Source organism: Bolinopsis microptera, chromosome 7 (genome assembly GCF_026151205.1).
Source record: "Bolinopsis microptera isolate Bmic1 chromosome 7, MBARI_Bmic_1.0, whole genome shotgun sequence".
Lineage (NCBI taxonomy): Eukaryota > Metazoa > Ctenophora > Tentaculata > Lobata > Bolinopsidae > Bolinopsis > Bolinopsis microptera.
Genome location: NC_087078.1, coordinates 4,978,758 through 5,001,811, shown reverse-complemented (window position 1 = coordinate 5,001,811; position 23,054 = coordinate 4,978,758). Strand labels below are relative to the sequence as shown.

The 23,054-nt window shown below is 37.2% G+C and overlaps 1 protein-coding gene across 3 annotated transcripts in view; it reads left to right on the top strand.

Moving 5' to 3' along the window:
- The window catches only part of LOC134818943 (serine/threonine-protein phosphatase 2A 56 kDa regulatory subunit gamma isoform-like), a 79,581-nt gene extending 64,472 nt beyond the window's left edge, over positions 1-15,109 (top strand). For all 3 annotated transcript variants that reach the window (XM_063828676.1, XM_063828677.1, XM_063828678.1), the window contains exons 6-15: positions 2,556-2,666; positions 2,905-3,128; positions 6,669-6,728; positions 9,071-9,179; positions 12,349-12,453; positions 12,702-12,821; positions 13,050-13,177; positions 13,308-13,593; positions 13,725-13,856; positions 13,992-15,109. In XM_063828676.1, the coding sequence (XP_063684746.1) occupies positions 2,556-2,666; positions 2,905-3,128; positions 6,669-6,728; positions 9,071-9,179; positions 12,349-12,453; positions 12,702-12,821; positions 13,050-13,177; positions 13,308-13,593; positions 13,725-13,856; positions 13,992-14,009 (1,293 nt within the window). In that variant the 3' untranslated portion in view covers positions 14,010-15,109. The remainder of the gene's footprint in view (positions 1-2,555; positions 2,667-2,904; positions 3,129-6,668; positions 6,729-9,070; positions 9,180-12,348; positions 12,454-12,701; positions 12,822-13,049; positions 13,178-13,307; positions 13,594-13,724; positions 13,857-13,991) is intronic.
- Positions 15,110-23,054: the final 7,945 nt, after the last annotated feature.

The window sequence follows — 23,054 nt, the reverse complement described above, 5'->3', positions numbered from 1 at the left end:
TAAATGTTTCGAAGTCCGGTGTTCACTCTATACTATACTGTAACTATTCTGTAACGTTGTCTCCGTAACATTTGCAACTCGGTGGTGTAATTACTGCTGCTACAGATCACTAAATATGCAGATTATACACCTGGTATCTACACCAGCTAGCTAGTGACCAGGATAAGTACGCAGCTAGTCACGTCCGGCTACTGGTAACTGGTGACTGGTCATCATCATCATCACTCGTTACAAGTGAACAATGAACGTTCGCGTTGGTAACTCAGTAATGGTGTGGACGTGTCTACTGAATATAACCCGTGTATTTGTCTGGTATATTGTATGTTAACCAGCTCCAACGGTGGCTGTGTCCGAGAGGTGACTTATTAATTCATCAACGACATTAGAGTGTATTGTTTGGGGGCAATTAGCGACAACTCTACATGTAGTCACGCACATCACCTCTCCAATCGTACTGAAGATAGAATTCAGGAGTAGAATTCTGGAAGATTAGATTGGTTTTTATAATTTTAATTCATTACAATCTTCTAATCATTCTATAATAATCCGTTCAATTATATCACCGTGAGGCTAGCAAACTTAATCAATTAAAGTACAGTACAGTAATTAAAAGATAAATAATGTTCAGAGATGTCAGTTTGCCAGGAAATGTAGTTGAGGTATATATACTCGATAGATATATAATACTCGTACTTGAATTTTGGATAAGTGTACCATATAATACTTATAAGTTATACCTAAACAGCCATAGATAATAATAAATATTATAAGTTTACGATGCACTATTATTTAAACGGCGATGAATATTAATTAAGAATATTTCATAATACTCCTACTTCAACAGTTATAAATATTAATTAGAGTAAGTACTTCAACATAACAGTTATAAATATTAATTAGAGTAAGTGTAATTAAGATAGGTGTATGATATAATCTCAATGTGTAACACAACAATAATTGCGTGTTTAGCTCGCACGCTCAGGACATATAATTAATAATACAAAGATGAACTGAGCATAATTTTGGAACTCCCCCCTCTTGTACACTAAGAAAACAATAACATGCTCCTTAATTACGTGAGGTCATATTGTGTTTTGTTCAATACATATTATTATATAAATTAGTAAGCCACAGAAAAAACACGCAACTGATCTCAATTGTCGGATATGTACATCATTGCTTATATTAATAAATGGAAGGTTAATAACACCACTTTTAAGATAAAACTTATACTCAGCAGTGTTTAATCTAACATCCCAGAAATGTGCTTGAACAATATGTAAGGACTGAAATATATTATATATATATATATATATATATATATATGTATAACGATATAATATAGCCCAGTAATATTATATTTTTATCAGCCATATTTTAGAGCTAGACGAAGTAAGATGTAGAGGTATAGTAAGTCACGCTCCTCGCTCTTGGCTATACAAAGTGCCGACGAGAGCTATGCTTGTGATAACTCGATATTATGGTGGATTATTATTAAACAACGAATATTTTCATTTTGAATAGTCATTATGTCGTCATATGTCGATAAAGCGGGCAATTAAAAGCTCATGAAGAGATCGGTTGTAGACTAATTGTAAACTTATCAGCGTAATTAATAATTATAGACTAATTAAAAGGTAGATGAAAAGATGATATACAAGTTTAATATCAATGAACTGGATCATTTTACTGGTGCTATTCTACGGATGAAAACGGCGAAACACGTGACATCTCTATTTTTACACGTGACGACAATTATGAAGCTCATCTGCTAAGAGCTGTCACCTCACTGTTTACTAGAAGCTGCTTTAAGATCTGTCGCGTGTGACTTCTTGATTTTAGCTCCTCAGTACTCTGCTTTTTTAATTGGCTTATAGTTTTACCCTCCTACACGTATATTACACTGACTATTAAACCAATTACCACATGATACACCACAATCTACGGTTTACAGAAATACCAACAGTAATTAATTTTCAATGACGATTGTACCCGACTACTAATTTTAAAATTTGATGAATGGATGTAATTAGTGGTGGTGGACGTGTCAATGTGTCACAACATGTCACATTTTGTGCTTGTTGAGTACACTGTTAGCATGAGCGGAGAGTGCTACCATGACATGAATGAGTGAATGAATGTATCAAATTCTTGTAATTCCTGTCACTTACTAATCTTATTTTTGATAATTTAAGTATTTTATATATGAGAGAGTTGCTACATGTGGGGGATGGTCAGAGCTTTGTTTTTTTGAGCTGAACAGATTTATAATTTGTTAATTTCCTCCTTAATTGAATAAATTTGATAAAAATTAAAGTCAGAATTGGGTAAAAATATTTAGCAGGTTTTTATTACGATATAATTCCGTTGCCCTCACGCGTGTACAAATTATTAATGAATATATTTAGTAAGGTGATATGCAGTATATCATTCCCATTAGGCTGCGGTTAACTATTATATGGATAAACGTTCATCTATCGTTTTATATTGACCATTCAATGATCCAATAGTTAGCTGATCAACAGTAAGCTTATCAATTAATTAATTATCCGCAGTTTTCTCGGAACTTGTTCCGGACGTTACCACCGCCCACCAACCCTCACGGGGCAGAGTACGACCCGGAGGAGGACGAGCCCACCCTTGAGGCTGCTTGGCCACATTTACAGGTACACCTCGTGACATGTTTTCACTCCTGCAGCTTGGTTTTTAGAATCTTTAAGCATCATCTGATCCTCTACGATCACAAAATTTAGTTTGTGGCCACGTTGATGCCCATACATGTTATACATGCCTTTATGGAGCCAAGATCAGATTATAAACGTTTGTAAGAAATCAGAAATGAAAACTTTTTATTTATTATTCTTATACATGTATTCAGTGATCAAATATCTTGAATCCCCTCAGTTGGTATATGAGTTTTTCCTGCGGTTCCTGGAATCACCAGACTTCACACCAAGTACCGCAAAGCGGAGCATCGACCAACAGTTCGTAATCCAACTTCTGGAGTTGTTCGACAGTGAGGACCCCAGAGAGAGAGACCTACTCAAGACAACTCTACATAGGATTTACGGAAAATTCTTAGGGCTACGTGCTTACATTAGGAAACAAATAAACAATATATTTTTTCAGTAAGTACAGCTTGTGAAGCAAGTTATATTTTATTTCATTGATCATAGTCATACCCTTCGCCCTGGTATATAATATAATTTATTTTGATACATGGTAATTGATTTGATCTGTTGTTTTATTATAATCTAACTTGAGGTGGCCTTGATATTTGTTAACGTTATGCATATTATGATAATTATGTCCATTGGGCACTATATTCATAGCCCACGCCCCACAGTTATAATTTTTACACTTGAAATTGAGAGATGGGCCATGGAAAATGTTTATAAACAAAAATGTTTATAAACATTTTTTATTTTAACAGCCTTATTTTCAATCAAGCTAAGGTTAAGCATTTCTGCGACAATATGAATAAGTCTCGCACCCGTGGGCACTATGACCTAGAAGATTAAAAAATTTGGTTCCCTTGGAAAAGGCTCGGTAAAAATACATTTTTATTTTTTGAATAAAACATTTTGAATGGAGGTTCTAAACTCCCTGAAACGGCATTCTTCCGTAAACTCTGAAACATCTAATTGCAAAATATTGATTGAGAAAACTGGATTGAAACCCTTGTAATTCAATTCACAGTCTTTTGGGCGGCGATGCACGCCCCACAGTCTTTTGGGCGTGTTTCAACTTCTTTGGCTTTCTGTTCTACATGTATTGTATAACACAAAAATCATGTATTCAGTGAGAGTATTGTTGGTTCAATAGTATGGCACACTGTAAATTGCTTATTCAAATTCTGTAGGTTGTAACATCTATTATAGATGATCTATGTAACAGTCTTGTTCTCATTTTGCTTCGGCCTTCCAATAGCCATTTGCTTATGTAATCGGTAAATTATAGTAGCCGAGGGAAGCTAGCAGCGACTGTTTTAAGAAATGTACACCAAACTTGCAAGAGGTTGAACTGCTACTCACTGATGTCCTCATGTAAGGTTTCCCTTACGTAAGGCTGACTAAACCCTAAACATGTCGTCGGCCTGTATACGCCTGCAATCAACAGAGTGCTGATTGAGCCTCAACAGAGTGCTGGGTGAGCACTGAGCCTCTACAGCGCTAAGCGAGCTTCAACAGAGTGCTGAGTGAGCCTCAACAGAGTGCTGAGTGAGCCTCAACAGAGTGCTGAGTGAGCCTCAACAGAGTGCTGAGTGAGCCTCAACAGAGTGCTGAGTGAGCCTCTACAGCGCTAAGCGAGCATCAACAGAGTTGAGCGAGCCTCGGCAAGGCAAAGGCAGATATTCAGACTCACAAAGTCACAAATGTCAGCTCATTTAGACTCCCTGCCATCATGCTGCAAGACTTAATTTCATGTTGTGCTTATCACTACCTTGAATCACTTTCTCAGTCACATTTCCTCGCAAGTTGCACATTACACTCGCTTTTTATTTGCATATGCGCGGTGCATATTCACCTGGAGAACCTGTGGGATCTATCGATTTCACAACACCACCACATGTCACGTGACTAAGTGACAGGTTTCGCCGTCTCTTTCCTCAAAGTTCGTGTAGGGCTTACTAATATAATAACAGATTAAGGCTTATAAGGGTAGAAAACCGCTTCTACCTACGCTAATGCTTCGGTTGTATTAAAAGGCTGGTGTCATGTTATAATATGAGTACTCTATAATCTCCTAATTGAAGGAGGAATTTGAGGGCAGCAGGTGTTGGATGTGTGAGAAGGTTTTAGGTATGGGAGGAGAGTACTTTACCAGGCTACTTTACCCGGGGGACAGTTGGAAGGCAGCGAAATTAAATTGGGAATCAGGATCACAGATAGCCATGATAGGGTGACAAGTGACACGTGGGGAAGCCGGGGAAGTTATAGATTAATCTGGTACGTGAGTGGTAGTTATTTTGGGAAGCGGAGGGTATGGGAGGTAGAATGTAGATATATCGAAATTAAGGAAGCTAACAGTGGAACAGAACTGGAAAGTGGAAAGTTAGGGTGGTAGAGATGTTAGACGTAGAGGGAAGAGGGTGGTAAATAAAGGTAGCTCACAAGCAAGGTACGTGTGCAGGTATAAAGGTACGTGTGCATGTATAAAGGTACTTGTTACGGTACAAAGGTACTTGTTACGGTATAAAGGTACGTGTGCAGGTATAAAGGTACGTGTGCATGTATATTATAAAGGTACTTGTTACGGTATAAAGGTACGTGTGCTGGTATAAAGGTACGTGTGCAGGTATAAAGGTACGTGTTACGGTATAAAGGTACGTGTGCAGGTATAAAGGTACGTGTGCAGGTATAAAGGTACGTGTGCAGGTATAAAGGTACGTGTGCATGTATAAAGGTACTTGTTACGGTACAAAGGTACTTGTTACGGTATAAAGGTACGTGTTACGGTATAAAGGTACGTGTGCAGGTATAAAGGTACGTGTGCATGTATAAAGGTACTTGTTACGGTACAAAGGTACTTGTTACGGTATAAAGGTACGTGTTACGGTATAAAGGTACGTGTGCTGGTATGAAGGTACGTGTTACGGTATAAAGGTACGTGTTACGGTATAAAGGTACCTGTTACTGTATAAAGGTACGTGTGCTGGTATAAAGGTACTTGTTACAGTATATAAAGTACGTAACCCACTGCAACTGTTACCTATTGTACGGCATGTTGTTGTCAGCGTCACATACTGAAATTCAGGAAGTAGGTTAGGTATGTGTTTCGTAATGGCGACTAAAAACATAATATGATTTGGTAATATCACTAATATGCAATGTAATCGTTCACAAGGAAATATAACCATTATTTGTGTATAGAAATATTGTAAAACCATTTATTTTTGCGAGGAAATGCTTTTCGTAAAATTTTGCCGTGAAATCGATTGATAGTGACTCATTACTCCATTGAAACATTAAAATTTACGAAAAAGATGATCTCCACTTTTATCTTAAAGATAATGGCGAAAATATCTGGCTTTCAAGTATCTAAGAAGCAGTGCATCGGTAATGCACTTTGTAATTATGGTGACTTGTTTAGTGTTTACCCAGTCGGTAATGCACTTTGTAATTATGGTGACTTGTTTAGTGTTTACCCAAAAGTGGACAGTGTTATACAACGTTGATTTGAAATTTTTAATATTCTGACGGAATAAGTAGCTTAAGAAATTAGTTACATCCTTTGGTTGTCGTCAGCTGTAATGATACTAATGATGCAATTACTGCACGCTAATTGGTTCTGTCTAGAAAATGACCGATATAAGCTTCCTGCAAAGTTATTTCGAGATTACACACTGCGCGTAACTTTTATACCTCCTCTTAATAACAATTAAATTGACTCATAATGAGTTCTGAGGAAACTAACGGAATATTAGTATTAGTAAATATCGCTGAAATATTAATATAAATATCACTGAAATATCTGCAAATATCTCTGAACCAATAATTATATTAAGGTAGGTAGTCTTTCAGCCGCTGAAAGTAACCGAGTAAGCTTACTGCAAAGTAAGCTTACTGCAATTATGATAAATTGATCTAAGGTTCGTTAATTAAACATATTGTATTTTATCGTTATAGAAGTACACACTGGAGAGATTACCGTTATGTTTATTACAGGGTACTATACGAATCAGAACGACACAATGGCATCGCAGAGTTGCTTGAGATTCTGGGCAGGTTAGTTATTTTATTGTTGTAAAACTTAATTATGTTATTGTTATAAAACTTATCAGGGCATGAAATTAAGGACACTTAGTAGAACGAGACTACTAAAAATACTCCAAACTGATCACCCCCATTTATGTGCGGTATTGTAAACTCCGCTTAACTTAAAGAACATAAACACTACAAGATTTACTGCCTCCCTAGTCCAATCAGTTAACTGTTTGTGGGCCGTAAAATAAATTGTCACTACATACAGTAACGCAGTATGTACAATATTGTACAGAAGAATGTATAGTAGATTGTACACCTAACTGTGTGAGCATGATAACATCTGTACATACAGAGAGAGAGAGAGAGAGAGAGAGAGAGAGAGAGAGAGAGAATACCTTATCTTGCAACTATCGTCTGATTACAGCGTTTGTTAAGAACCAGTGTATATAATAGTCTATAGTGTGCTGTATTATTGTGTACAATGTTTATGTATGGCTACATTTATTTTACTGTACTATTTAGCTGTTCTATAATAATATGATGTATTGTGTTTCTTTTTATTGTTTTATTCACTAATAAAACAATAAAATCTGGGTTACACCTACAAATACTTCCTACTAGAATATTATGATAACACGGGTTCTCTTCTAATGAGATTTAGTATCGCACCCTGATATTAGTATATCACGGTGGAAACTTTGTTGATCAGATGTTGGCAACGAATAAGCAGTACAACTAATTAACTTATAAGCTGGACTACAACTAATTAACCTAAGCTGCTAACTAGTTTGAAATAATTTACTTATCACTTGAAGATCTGTATAGCTCTAGTCTGTATCCCTAAAATGTCAGTCAAATAGGCCAATATCTTCTTCCGGAATCTTCCACATTATCCGCCTCTTCCACATAATCCGCCTCTTCCGCATAATCCGCCTCTTCCGCATTATCCGCCTCTGATAAGTAGGTGGACAGAGGTTACACAATTTACTTATCTCAGTGCGGATGTGAGAATATTGATAAGGATATTGGTTTCCGAATTGGCAAGGCATGGATACACGTTGCGGTTATTCGTATGTAAAGATGTAAGTACATACAAGTGTAGTTTGGGAAAAGGCTAAGGTGCAGAAAAAGTGATTAGAGCCAATAATAAGAATAATTTCATCGAAATATTTCACAACGCGCATCACTATCAACCCTTCCTGACATCATTGTTACCAAGCGACTATATAAGTTATAGGCAGACAGCCAGAAGAAAGTATTCCACAATTTGTACTCTACCAATTGGTTAACAGTCTAGTCTGGAGGTCGTCCATGGAAGAGCCGCCAAATAGGTATAGTGCCGACCGGCTGTTAAAGGGCTATGAAGCCTGCCTTCAGATGAGTTTTTGTGGATGCTTAGTAATGTCTGAATACTGGAGTATCTAAAGCATGATCCCCGATCTAGAATGATCGAAAAATATCGAGAAATTTGACTTGCCGAAGCTGTATAGTATAAAAATTGAACGCAGACTAATCCCCTCTTATGTAGATCTCGCCATATATCATGTATATAACTTGTATATTGTATAAGTATTGAGTAATAAGGGAGTGTTCCCGCTATAAATAACTTTATGTGATTTACTACCCGGTATAGTACAGGGTGGGCCAAAAGTCAGTACCCATACGTTGGCCTTTATAGCTCAGTCACTGAGTGCCCAATTTAAATATTTCTTTCTGGTATGACTTAGTACCACCACTGGTTCGAGGAATTTGTCAACTCGAAAAATATTCGCGTTCATTTTTTTCAAATGAAGGTTCATTTTTGCATTTATTTGATAGTTTGGATAGTAGGATCAAGCTAAACGTTATTGAATTGTGTTTGGCCATTCGAATTACGTTTGTCCTGAAAGAATTAGAACTGTAGCTTCTCAGATGACCGAGATATGAAGCATAACGAGTTAATTAGGCTTTATGTGTCACTGTTACCCAAAATATAATACGTTGTATTGTGAGATGTAATACATCTTTTAACTTGACATATGTTACTATAGTTTATTACAGTGTGTGTTTAACAATGGCCATGTTTTCGTTTACAAACTTGTTGTCTCTTGAGAATTGAAGTCATCAAGAGGAGGATTTTAATGTTTTTGAGAATGATTTAACGACCCAGGCCAAGATCATAACTCACATATTATACTAATTCTTTGATACATAAATGCGAGTGAACTGGTCGGCATTAAAATTGTTCCTTGTCATTCAACACGAAGTGCTACAAGATTAACATTTATTTCACTATAATTTGTAGTTCAAAATCTTCTTTATCAATTTGATTTTCAGTATAAACTTGTAAATTTTTTTATTATTAACAATAACTTCTATTTCAGTATAATTAATGGGTTTGCCCTGCCACTGAAGGAGGAACACAAACAGTTTCTACAGCGTGTCTTGTTACCCCTTCATAAAGTGAAGTCTATGAGCGTTTATCATCCTCAGGTTAGTCCACAAGGGGGGGGGGGGGGGGGGGGGGGGGGGTCCACAAACATTTCATTTTTAGTTTTATTTTCACACATGTCGAAGACAAAGTAACTGTTGAATATTCATCAATATACCAACTATTTTTAACGATTTCACCAGCTCACAGCTCAATACACGGTTTCTCCTGCCCCTGTAATTTTATAATCACATATTTAGAGTTCCATACTGTGTAATGTTGTGTATCTTAAGAAGAATTTTTAGTAAGCGTACTTAACTTAACGTTTGCATATTTACCATTTCATAGTTCATACCGACAAGTCGATTTGTAACTTTAAATCTACTTTTGAACACTTAGTGGAGTATAGCATAGCGTTAACTTGATATTACACAGACCAATGTACACACCCTATTTTCGTGGAACTCACTAAGAGATGTTCACCGACGAAACCAGGTCCCAACTTAGTTACAAAACGTCTGGGTAGCAGACTAGATTAATATGTCTGAGGCTGAGATTTTGCAGTCAGTTTTTCAGTCAGTTTTTCAGTACTCATTTTTAACATAATCATTAAATGATGTACCCAGAATACTACTATTTGTTTTTGTAGTTGTTCATTAAAGGCTACTGCACTTACACACATATTATGTGTGTATTGTGTACATATTATTGTTAAACTAATAAGCTTGTATTTTGTAATCGGTGGTTGGTATTACATAGCAGCTTCTCTAGATTGAAGTCAGTACAACATAAGCATGAAGTAGTATGTGGTATAGCTGTGGTGTCCACAAATAATCTTATAACGATAAAATGCGTGTTAGAATGAAAATATTTGGAATTTTTGTGTTTTCAAGACAATTAAGTTTTCAAAGTTTTGAATTATAGCTACTGGATTTCATAATCATGTTTGATCTCTGATTCCAGTGCAGTACCAAAAACCAGGATTGTAAATGTTGGGCCAGCTGAATTTCATATTTGTAAGCGATATTACAATCACAATGAATGATAAATTTAAAGCCGCGCTGCGAAATTGTCGGCATGTTAGAAAATATGCTGTTGCGGTAATCAACTTTCTACTGTACGTGACTGGTTTCCTTATTGCTATTTAAGTATTGTTAATTTCGTTAGAAAAGTGTCTATTTACGAAAGCCTGCACACTACAAAATTCAGTTTACGATATAAATGCGTGCAAGTACGTGCGTTATATTCGGAAGTATACAGAAAATTAACCGTACGAACAAATGTATTTTCGTTAAATTTTTGTAGTGAATTGATTAATTTGTTCTTACCATACTTCCGGCTACACACACGAGTGTCTGGCTACAAGCAGCTACAATGTGGTCACTGGTCACCAGTCAGTGACTGGCAAACAAAGTGAAATCATAATATCTATTACTGTAGGGTACTGTAGGGTACTGTAGGGTACTGTAGGGTACTGTAGGGTACTGCAGGGTACTGTAGGGTACTGTAGGGTACTGCAGGGTACTGCAGGGTAGTGTAGGGTACTGTAGGGTACTGTAGGGTACTGTAGGGTACTGTAGGGTACTGTAGGGTACTGCAGGGTACTGTAGGGTACTGTATGGTACTGTAGGGTACCACTTTACTACCTGGATGATGTCACGAATTCTTTTGGATCTTTATGAATAGGCCTTTTAAATCCCTCAGATATTAAGTTAACAAACAAAATATGAAAGATGAATGAATATCTTTAACTCATTTAAGTAAAGTTATCCCAGGGTCCAACTTGACGTTATATGTTGACACTTGCACTTGAGACTACAGGGTTAATAAAACTCCTAACATAGGCCTATAAATATCGATATAACCCTGCTAACAAAATTTAGAAGGAACCCCCATTTGAAGGCCATGCACCTGTGACTATTGACAGCTCACAGTCGAACCAGAATTGTCCTGCCCTCCTAATCAAATCGATAAATACTAAAAACCTTGCAATACTCGTATCAAGTTACTCCTTCATCAAATTAAATATGTTACGCGGGCTTGAAATGGTTGAAGAGGTGAGGTGTAATGTAGCATGCCCGTACACCTAAGTGAGGAGGTGTAATGTAGACCGTACACCTAAATTCGGACACCTTTTTGAATCGAAATTGTGTGGGGAACCTTCCAAATATATCACGATTTCGTGACCTGTCAAAGCCTTTAAAATCGTTAAATATGTCACTCTGTTTATCCCTTAAACAATGACTACACAAGCACACGGTCCGGATTATCTTTACCCTCCAGAAGAAAAAAACAGGACGGGGTAAGGGTTCCCAAAAAAAGCTGTCACATTTCTAATAAAGCCTCACTGTCACCCCACGGCACGTGGTCCAGCAAAACGCCTGACAAATTCTTTATTAACTGTTCCACAGTTGCCCTTATATGGCGGTTCTCATTACTTTGCCTGTGCCTCGCTCACTGCGCATTTAAAAGCTCGATGGTTTTTTATGACGAAGGTTCGCTGATTTATTCTTGGGTCTGAAACGCGTAAATGATATTCTATTGCGTCAATCTTTCTCAAGAAGTTTTTATGCAATATTTTAGGTATTGTGAAATGTAAGAGTGATATTTTGTTGAGATGAGTCATTATGATAACTCGAGAGTATGGAAATTACCCTACTATAACGCAGCTGTGCACTTCATATTCTATATAACACAGTAAAGCCCCGATTCACCGTGCACCGGCCCCCGATTTACAGCAATCTAAAGCTACCCAGACCTAAACTCTCAGTTTTCTGATCATCAAATTTATGCTAGCACTGCATAGCATGATCGGTGCTTGAAGCACAATATGTATTATATCACACCGTTTTGTACACCACGATTCATTACTTTGCATGATCGAATCGTAACATCTGAGCAGTATAAAGTCCGTGTGGGTGGTCCCGACATTAACTCTCGAAAACTGATCACGATATTATAGGTGTACGCAGATATAACTAAACTTGTATCGGCAATCATAGCTCGCAAGAGACTTCTTTCATCTCATCAATCATATTATGTTAAGCGTGGAAATGCTCAAGCTAAAGCTACCTTCATCTAAAAGGTTGAAATGCTCTGGCTAGGTATCTGCCATCATGAAGCTACAGCTGCCGCCATCTGAAAGGTTGGTATTATCAAAAATGAAGTGAAATATATCACAAGAGTTTGTGTGTTTTTTATTCCGATCCCTAACGATAAATATATTTTCAGCTAGCGTACTGTGTGGTTCAGTTCCTAGAAAAAGACTCTACACTAACAGAGATCGTTATTAAGGGACTACTAAAGTTTTGGCCGAAAACCCACAGCCCGAAGGAGGTAACTGGACATATTTATATTTTGCAACGCGCACTGGATCTTAGCGCGCGCAGCGTATCTATAGCCAAAACCGGGACATTATGCAAAAAGCATCTCCCAGTACTAGCAGATAGCAATCCAAAGGCATACAAAGTGCATCGCCGCTACTGTTTTACCAAGTCTAAAATTGATTAATTAATTAGTTTCAATTAGTCGATAGACAGCTTGAGGATGTGTGACGCTATATTTAATACATGCACTGTTGTCAGGTTATGTTCCTGAATGAATTAGAAGAGATATTGGATGTCATAGAGCCGCATGAGTTCCGCAAGATTATGAGGCCGCTGTTCCAGCAGCTGGCTAGATGTGTTTCCAGTCCACACTTCCAGGTTTTATTTTGGTTCAACTTTTCCGTTGTCAGCATATTCGATAAAGACTCTTATGATGTGACCCTAATGGCCGATTCTGTATCAGTCGCATAAATTTCAAGTTTCTATTAGGGGGTAAAAAGTACGGCATAGTCCATCAAGCCACATCCTTTTAACTAAGCAAGTAGATTAGATGTACGTGACCCATTACAAACTCTATTTTCAATGCTAACACTTACCACCAATCAGGTTGCAGAACGCGCTCTGTATTTTTGGAACAACGACTATATAATGACCTTGATAAGCGATAATGCAGATGTTATACTACCGATCATGTTTGGTGCTTTGTATAAAAACTCTAAATCTCATTGGAACAAGTAAGTCAGGGAAGGTGGAAACGTCCTTTGAACGGATCATTACTCTGTTTCTGGCCTATTCTGCATCTTTACAACACTCGTTTTTACCTTCCATGAAAATTACTTCATTACCAACAACACTGCCTCACAGGACTATTCATGGTTTAATATACAACGCATTAAAGCTCTTTATGGAGATGAACCAGCGGTTGTTTGATGAATGTACAGTACGGTACAAGGACGAGAGACAGCGAGAGCGTGCTAAAATGAAGGAGCGTGAGGAGGCATGGGCCGCGTTGGAGCAGGCAGCCATCTCTAACGCCGATAAGATCAAAGCACAAATACCAAGCGCCAACAATCAATATACCACGGCTATTGATAACGAGGATTTGGATGGAGTTGATCCCGCTGATCTGGCAGATACTATCAAGAACTTGGTACACTTAAAGAGTTTGACTTCTGGAATCGTATTATTCAAGTGTCTCTTTGTTATCGGTTGTTGGCGTTATTATGACAGCTTCTTGGTACGATATAACGTACACACGATGTAACGAGTACACTCTTTCAGCCGGAAAAAGGAGCGGTGGATGACACGGAACCAGTTGAGGCAGCCGTACAACGTGACCTCACTAGGAGAAAATCGTTCCTTCCTGTCGACTTCGAAACTCGCAAAGCGCTTATACAGCATCAACAACATAAGGTTCGTTACAATTCCTATTGCTGCAACAACTTGTACTCCACCTTTTCGTGATCGGATATATCTCTAGTAATCTTATTCATTTAAACTTTACTTATTCGACATAACCCCGAGCATTTTCTCACCCCAACCAATCAGGTCGACCCTAGCACGTGAATGCGCATAATCTAAGGGAGCCGAAGGGTGTCCTGTGCAACAAGTGCTGAGGTGTGGTGGAACAATTAGGCGCACTGCCATGGCAACAACATTGTATCCAGTGACGCGCTGGGAGACGATCCTGTTTTATTTGTTACTCGCTATCTCTCCTACACTACGTATCCATGGCAACTCTCTATCTCTCTCCTGAAATACACTCAGTTACCATGGCAACTATATCTTATTCCCTCCCTCTTTCATATGCCTGAAACTGTTATGTGAGAAGGATTGTAAAGTTGGGACTGTTAGGTGATGTGTACTATTAACTCGTATCCCGTGTTATTCAAGTGTCTTGTCTCCCAAGACGTCGTTATCCACGCAAAAAGCTTCGCAGAAAGTGTTAGAAATTATTCCTTTAGGTTTTGTGTTAACGTTCTTTATTAAAACATCTAATTTTATACCACGCCTATGTGTTACGTAGCAGGTTAAACCAACCAAATTACACACGAAGTTTAGCTTCATATATAAATATAAAACTCGTATTCTTATTGAATAGTGATATCACAACGTGTACATTATATATTTGATCACTATAAATCTACTGTGTATGTTAATATAATGAGGACAAGGTCGGAATTGTTTAATTTTTAAACGTTTACCTCGTCTAGTGTGATTAATATATCAGGGTCTTTGTTTTCACTGCACTGTTTTGTACCGCCCCAGCGATACTCTTCTCTATATAATATGATATGTATGATAAAATTTTGGTCACGTGATATGTTGCAAAACGTTCAAAAAAATGATTCACTTTTAAGTACTAGCTGCAGCAGAATTATTCGGAGTATTTTCGACTATCGTACATAACAATTTGACGTAGTTAAGTGTTTCAGACCCGAATGTAGATCGCTCTGTCGTTTGACCTCTCTGATTTAAATCTTGCCATGCGGATTATCTTTTCAAACTAATCTGGCCTGGTTGTTTCCAAAGTGGTCAAAATTATTGAGAGTTGCTGCAGTTAGTGTAAATATTGTAAGTTGTGGGTTGAGGAGGAAGTTTAACTCTGGTAAAGAGCGTTTTTAAGTTTGGTTTCACTTCTGAATTTTGAAACGTCATTCACTTGGTGCAGAATAGTTTTCTTTTAAAGGGAATTTAATAAGATACAATTTGATGCATTATCATCGTGTTAACGTGTAACTCCAAATTATTCGTGCTGGAGTTCCCTTCAAAACTTGAATAGCAAGCCCAGTATACCTGCTAAGGAATTTGAATTACTTTAATAAGGAAAAAATGATTGATCCTTATCGATTTACATTTTAAGTAATTGTACTGTATTAAATATTTATAACAACTTTTGATAGTAAACCAGGCTACGGTTTAGGTACGACCATGATATGGTGCCTGGCCCAGGGCAGAACTCTATAATAACTTATTGGTCACACGTTCTCATCTCCCCTCATCTATAATATCCCCTCGTGTAGACACACTTAGATGTTATGTTGTTTGATTTTGTGAATAAAATGCGCGGCCCATTTGCTTAGTATCTGTATTGTTTGGTACAGCTGTAAATGTAGTTCAGCTAAAAAGTCCGTTTTTTACTTGTCGAATATTTTAAAATCTGCGTTGTGTGCTTATTGACTGAAATTGTCATATTTGAAAATATGACAGAGTTTGGAAAATACAAATTTTCGTTTTGTTCAGTTTTCTGCTGTGGGCTTCCTCCGCGCCGACCGAAATCAAACTTCCAGCACCTCAATCGTGTCATATAAATCAAGAGGCTTGCATATAATGAACATATTGACATGGGTGCAGAGTTGAGTCTGTACGGAACCTAGTAGTTTCAGTTCCTTGTTTAACTTGCCGTACAGCAAGGACATCCACTACTTTATCCCGGCGAGGCACATAGCTCACTCTACAACTCCGAGTCCGACCGAAATCAAACTTCCAGCACCTCAATCGTGTCATATGCCACCTATAGTTGATTGACTATAACTAATTGGTTGTGGGCGAGAAATTCAGTAAAAAATATGTGAGTATAAAATTTCGGTCCTGGAAATTTTCATCATCTGCTGAAACCCTAACGAGAAATTAGACTAACTTCCTTATACGGTCATATCACGTGATCGAGACAGTTTTTCGCCAGACAGAAAATGGGACAGTATGATTTTGAAATTTTTTTCGGGATGTCCACTCCCAGTACCTCAATTTGGTTCATACCATCATCAATTAACTGGCTGATTGGTTTCACTTTCAGAGCAAAACGTTCACCCAATGGGTGGAATTTGTGTTCAGAAAGTTTCATATTTGAAAATGGGACAGAGTTTGGAAAATACAAATTTTCGTTTTGTTAAGTTTTCCGCTGTGGGCTTCCTCCGCGCCGACCGAAATCAAACTTCCAGCACCTCAATCGTGTCATATAAATCAAGAGGCTTGCATATAATGAACATATTGACATGGCTGCAGAGTTGAGTCTGTACGGAACCTAGTAGTTTCAGTTCCTTGTTTAACTTTCCGTACAGCAAGGACATCCACTACTTTAGCCCGGCGAGGCACATAGCTCACTCTACAACTCCGTGTCAAATGTTTCATATGCCACCTATAGTTGACTGACTAATTGGTTGTGGGCGAAAAATTCAGTAAAAACTATAAAATTTCGGTCCTGAAAATTTCATCTTCGAAAACTGAAAATGGGACAATATGATTTTGCAATTTTTTTCGAGATGTTCACTCCCAGTACCTCAATTTGGTTTCATACCATCATCAATTAACTGACTAATTGGTTTCAGAGCAAAAAGTTCACCCAATCGGTGAACTTCGTGTTCAGAATTTTCATATTTGAAAATGGGACAGAGTTTGGAAAATACAAATTTTCGTTTTGTTTAGTTTTCTGCTGTGGTCTTCCTCCGACCGAAATCAAACTTCCAGCACTTCAATCGTTTCATATGCCACCTATGGCTATAGCCACTATAGTTGAATGACTAATTGGTTGCCGGCGAGAAATTCAGTAAAAACTATAAAATTTCGGTCCTGGAAATTTCATCTTCGAAAACTGAAAATGGACAATATGATTATGATTTCGCAATGTTTTTCGGGATTTTGACTCCCAGCACCTCAATTTGGTTTTATACCATTATCAATTAAGTGAATAGTTGGTTTCTGAGCAATTAAAAGTTCACACAATCTGTGAAATTTGTGTTCAGAAAGCTTTTGATACATGTTTCGTATCCCAATATCAGAGATAATATGCCCCTTTTTCCGCCTTCGGCGGCGCGCGCGAAAAGTGGCATGCAACGTATGTCAAGAAAGCTTCTATTCAGAAAGCTTCCAAAATCTCATCTTATATTCTGATGATTTTCCGTTTATAAAAGCTTTCTTTGGGAATAGAACTTTCAGTACCTCAATGGTGTCTTGTGCTATCCTCACTCCTCAGTGACTTTGCTAGATGGTTATTTAAGAAAAATTCAGTCATAAGACAAAAGAGTGAAAGCAGCTTTTAGTACTTTGATGGTGATAAAATTAAATATGTTATTCATATTGGGTCCTTAGTTTTTGATCTCGGGACTCGGGCCGAAAAAGATGTTTCAGGATCTGAGGTTGGGTAATTAGACTACATGCTGAGGCCTTAACTTTTACCTTACCTGAGGACCCCAGGCTATTATGTTCATTAACATATAACGAATAAAGATTTGGGCGGAATGACAGGCTGAGCGCGGCCCAGTAACTTTTACCCCATGTTTAATAGCAGGACTTATGTCTAACAAGAAGTCAGAAGTTTCGAAACCAGAAAAATTGTTTAACCATTGGAAATGTATAATCAATGATGAGGTATATTGGTATGCCAGTATGGTCACGTCATAACTGATATTATATAGTTCATATTATAACTTATAACGAAATACTACAGTATGTGGACATATACACCAGAATAGCTAAGTGACGAATATACATGTCCACATACTGTACTAAGAACCGTATACCATTTGCTGTACCCTTCAAGTTCAGTCTCGACAAGATGCATGTGCGCGCGTAGCATGGACGTGATTCTGTGATTCGTGGGGACAATAAATCAAAATGGGCAGTATCGAGATAGCCCGACCACGGTCCGCGGACCACTGTCTGCGGACCACTGTCTACCAGATCATATTACTGTATAATAACAGTATCCCCTGAATCAAGCAACAGGTGTTTGTGAATAGTTGATTGGTTACCAGATCATATGAATGGTATGTATGGTATCTTGGATGCAATTAGTTACGACTAGCATAATTAATTGTAGCGTAGTAAATTACTGGATCAAACTATTTAGTACAGTCAAATCCGTCTTTTTGTCGGACAAAATTCGCAACAAAGCGATTTTAACGGGATATGGTCGGGACAGGTCCCAGGATTCATTCCAGAGAGTTCCCAAAATCCTCGACTTCAGGAAAATCCACAGTTACCACTTTTTTACCACCTTTTTACCACTTTGGTTTTCCGCAAATAAGTCACGTTCTGAATATCCTAGAAGATTCTAGTTTAAAGCATTGTGTTAAGAAAACAAAGAAGAACAACTTTTTCTTTAACAACGTTTTCAAAAATAAATTATTTATTTAATTAATTAAATAATTAATAAATTTTAAAATATTTCAAAAATACATTTTCATGAAAAATGTTCACAATTACATTCCACGAATATTGAACTAATTTCTATGAAAATTTTGAAAATTTTCACTAACAATATTTTGAACTTGTAAAATTTACGAAATTTGAGAAGAAAAACCACTATTTACCACTTTTTACCACATTGAATCTCCGCTAAAAAAACGACTTCTGAATATCGTAGAAGGTTCTAGATTGAACCAATGTGTTCAAAATATAAAGAGAACAAAGTTTTATCTGACAACCTTTGGATTAGATAATTAATTAATTAGTTAATTCGATTATTAAACAAATATCCAAAAATTATAAAAATTATTTTTGATCAAAATATTTTAAAATTACATATCACGAATAATTAACAAATTTCCATTAAATTAATCGGGAAATCGAAGTAGTACTTTATATAACCATATATATACTAGATAACAGTCTAACTTATGAGTCCTCAGCTGGCACATTGCTGCAATTGTCCTGACATTTGAGGCAGGTTGATCCACAATGTATTCCTGCTTTTCTGCATGAACAAGCATTGCCACAACCTGACTTTAAACATTTGCAACTGATTTTTTGAATGAGCTTTTTCGGAGCTGTACTCATAAGAGTGGTCACTGGTACATGTGTCCCATTGTTCATCTTCCATCCCAGCTTATCGGATCTAGGTCATTCTCATCCCACACCTGCTGCTGATGGTAAACACGATAAGAATGTTGGCGGGAGCTGTTCGCACTTGATGTCTGCTGTTGAAGATTGCGACTTCTGTTCAAGAACTGAAAGTCTTGCTTCATCTAGTGATCTCGATTTTTATGAAATCAGCTATTCTTAACCAATACAATGTTTTAATTTACCAGGCAAATGAGGAGTTAGTTTCGGTGAATAGCTTTAAGAGGGCGAATGATCGACAATGTAAATTTGCATGGAATGAAATATGGAAAGGGTTGCTGTCCTCAGGTACTATTTAAACTATTTATCTTTTAAGTAAGTGCACTAACTTTTAAACTATGCCCAGCAAATTTGAAACGGATACGTACAGTCCTATTCTTTATCCTGACGCCTCTCATACCTTGTATAAATAAAGAAATCAACGCACCACAGGTTGGATCAACAACCCCTGGTCACTGAACGAAATTAAACGGCAGTACAACGGCATGACTGATTCAGCTCTGAGTGACGTCTTGTGTGTATTATTGCAGACAGTGACCATAGACCAGTTCCAAAGATTCATATCTAGCCTAGCGGTTAGAGCATCCGCCTTCTGCGCAGAGGTTCAGGGTTCGAATCCCAGTGTCACCTAGTCTAGGGAGTAGCTAAGGATCCATTGGATCTAAGGGATCTCAACGGTCGACTCAACCGAATGATAGGAAACTTAATTGAGGTTTAAATGAGGCGGGGCACCTGTTAAAAGTTCAAGCAACTAGGATACCCCTTCAGTGCATACTGTAAACATAGTGCTGTTAACTATTATATCGGCCAATGAAGAGGAGTTCGTTGTAACTGAGACAGGACCATCTTTAGTCCGCGAACACAGTTTAAACAAATGTCCATTCTGTAACGTAGAGATCGCACTAAATGATAAATCCTCAAACCGGATTACAGACAGGGTAAATTATTGTGCGGGGGAGGGGGGAGGTGGTATAGTACACATACGTTAGGCTCTTACTAAGTTCCTAATTCGCTCGCCCAAAAATTTCTCGTGACTTTCTCCGTAGCTTAGTGCACTAGATTCCCACTATCGGAATCGTTCTGAATAGCCGATCCTTACCAACTCCGTGGATCCGACTGGTGGTGTCTGATCCAGTGAAAGCGTGGCACAGAAATCGTGCAGAAAGCCCAATTACGGTATCCTAGCACCCTGTCACGTGATAAGCAATTAGGTAATCATTGATAACCCAATCAATTTCGCTAACGAGATAAACAAATTGCTTGATAACTTCGTCATTTTCAATCCGTTTCGCACATCGTTTTGCAGATGTTTTGATTTGCAGAGAGGCAGTTCTGTGGTCTAATCCAGTTGATGTTTCTGTAAGTCGAGAGATATGATGTGTAAATATTTATAAATAAGCTATAATAGTATCGTACAAATTTTGATATTTTACCGTTTATTCCATTTATCTGAATTTTTTAAATCTGTTATCTAATCTATGTGACGGTGTATGTTCTGTTATTCAAGTAAATTCATTTTACGTCACGGCAAATATTTTTGATAAAAAGTATATTTTGAAATTTTTAAAAATTTAATTATTATTTAATTAATAAATCAATTAATTATCTAATCCAAAGGTTGTCAGATAAAAAGTTGTTCTCTTTTATATTTTGAACACATTGGTTCAATCTAGAACCTTCGACGACATTCAGAAGTCGTTTTATTAGCGGAGATTCAATGTGGTAAAAAGTGATAAATAGTGGTTATTCTTTACGAATTTCGAAAATTTTACAAGTCCAAAATATTGAAAGTGAAAATTTTTATAAAAATTAGTTCATTGCACGTGGAATGTAATTGTGAACATTTTTTATGAAAATATATTTTTGAAATATTTGAAATTTTATTAATTATTTAATTTATTAATTAAATAATTTATTTTTGAAAAAGTTGTTAAAGGAAAAGTTGTTCTTCTTTGTTTTCTAAACACAATGCTTTAAACTAGAATCTTCTAGGATATTCAGAACGTGACTTATTTGCAGAAAACCAAAGTGGTAAAAAGGTGGTAAAAAAGTGGTAATTGTGGATTTTCCTGAAGTCGAGGATTTTGGGAACTCTCTGGAATGATTCCTGGGACCTGTCCCGACCATATCCCGTTAAAATCGCTTTGTTGCGAATTTTGTCCGACAAAGGCTTAAATTAGGACGGATTTGACTGTACTAATTGATTACGGTCATGAGCAGCGCATGATATACCAGCATGCCTCTTGTTGCAGAAAACGCAGAAGCTTGGGTTGGCTCTGGAGACGATGAGGGTTTTACCAGCTTGAGTCCACTTGTCGAGAGGTGAGATAGGTTTGCAGATAGGGTCGCAGGGTAGGGCTGAGTTCATCCGTTTCGTTTTCTCTGAGACCATAGTTGTAGTTGTTCAAGAAGGAGTTGATGATAGAAATGATTGATATTATATTGCATGATGTGAACTGATCTCGTAAGGTTGCTTAATCGTTTAATAAGCCTTGACACCACCGCTGATTGGAATTCGCGTGCGATGATGTGAACCCTGCTTGATTCAGGGGATGATGTGAACCCTGCTTGATTCAGGGGATACTCAATACTGTTATTATACAGTAATATGATCTGGTAGACAGTGGTCCGCGGACAGTGGTCCGCAGACAGTGGTCCGCGGACCAGTGGTCGGGCTATCTCGATACTGCCTCAAAATGTTGGCAACTTGTCAATTCTAGTTATTCTACTACTAAAATTCGGACTCCGAATAGATTTAGGACAAGTATATAGTACTGTGTTCTAAACATAATATGTTATTTGAATTGCGTTTGTACGTTTTATACAAATTTAATATAACATTTATATATTATTCAATTTTTATTTGTTATTACTTGCGCGAGGCTCAACATACATATTTCGATCGCGCCTTCCAGAAAGTACATAGGTAATTTGATGGACCAACGCGTTACTTCCAACGACAATTCCATGCAGGTTTCCATCCATCTTCAAGCATGTTCGTCATCTCCTTATTGACAACTATCACTTTACTCGTGATACGATTTGCTCATGAGCGGAATTAGAATACCATCATTGTTAAGATCAGTCATGACAATCCCAGTCAACTTGAAGTTGTCAACATTAGTTTACTTATAAAAGTTGGCCACGTTGAAATAAATTTACCAACAAAAACGTTCTAAATCGTTCATATAAACACCTCTACAACTGCCCTAAATGGCATTTTTAGTTCAAATATGGATATACTAAATAATAAATAAGGTCGATGTACGAAATAGTATCGAGTTGCAAACAGAAATTACATGAGCTTTAAACAGGCGAAGTTTACAAATACACGTGCACCATAACCGCCGCTACATTTACTGCGATTGCAATAAGGGGATCCAATTTTAGGCGACATCAGCGGTTTCCTTCATTTTCTCGCACAATCTATATTTCACATTAATTTATTAATTCTGTAGAAATAGTTATGATATTGTGAAATTTGATTACCGAAATTCGATTCGATTCGATTTGACAACACCATTACTAGTTACATAGAAATTTGATGACCACCAATACCAATATGTATGTCCACTAGCTGTTTCAATTGTGAGCCAATAATGTGAATTCAAATTAGGAAATTTATTTTCCTCGTAACATTTAATGATAATTTCGAAAACTGTTGGTGGGAACTCATATTCCGTTCAAATTTTACTAATTCCTAGTTTGAGCTACCCAGTACAATTGGTTTGGTCTTATTCAGCAAAAATAATCCTTAAAAATAAACTTTTT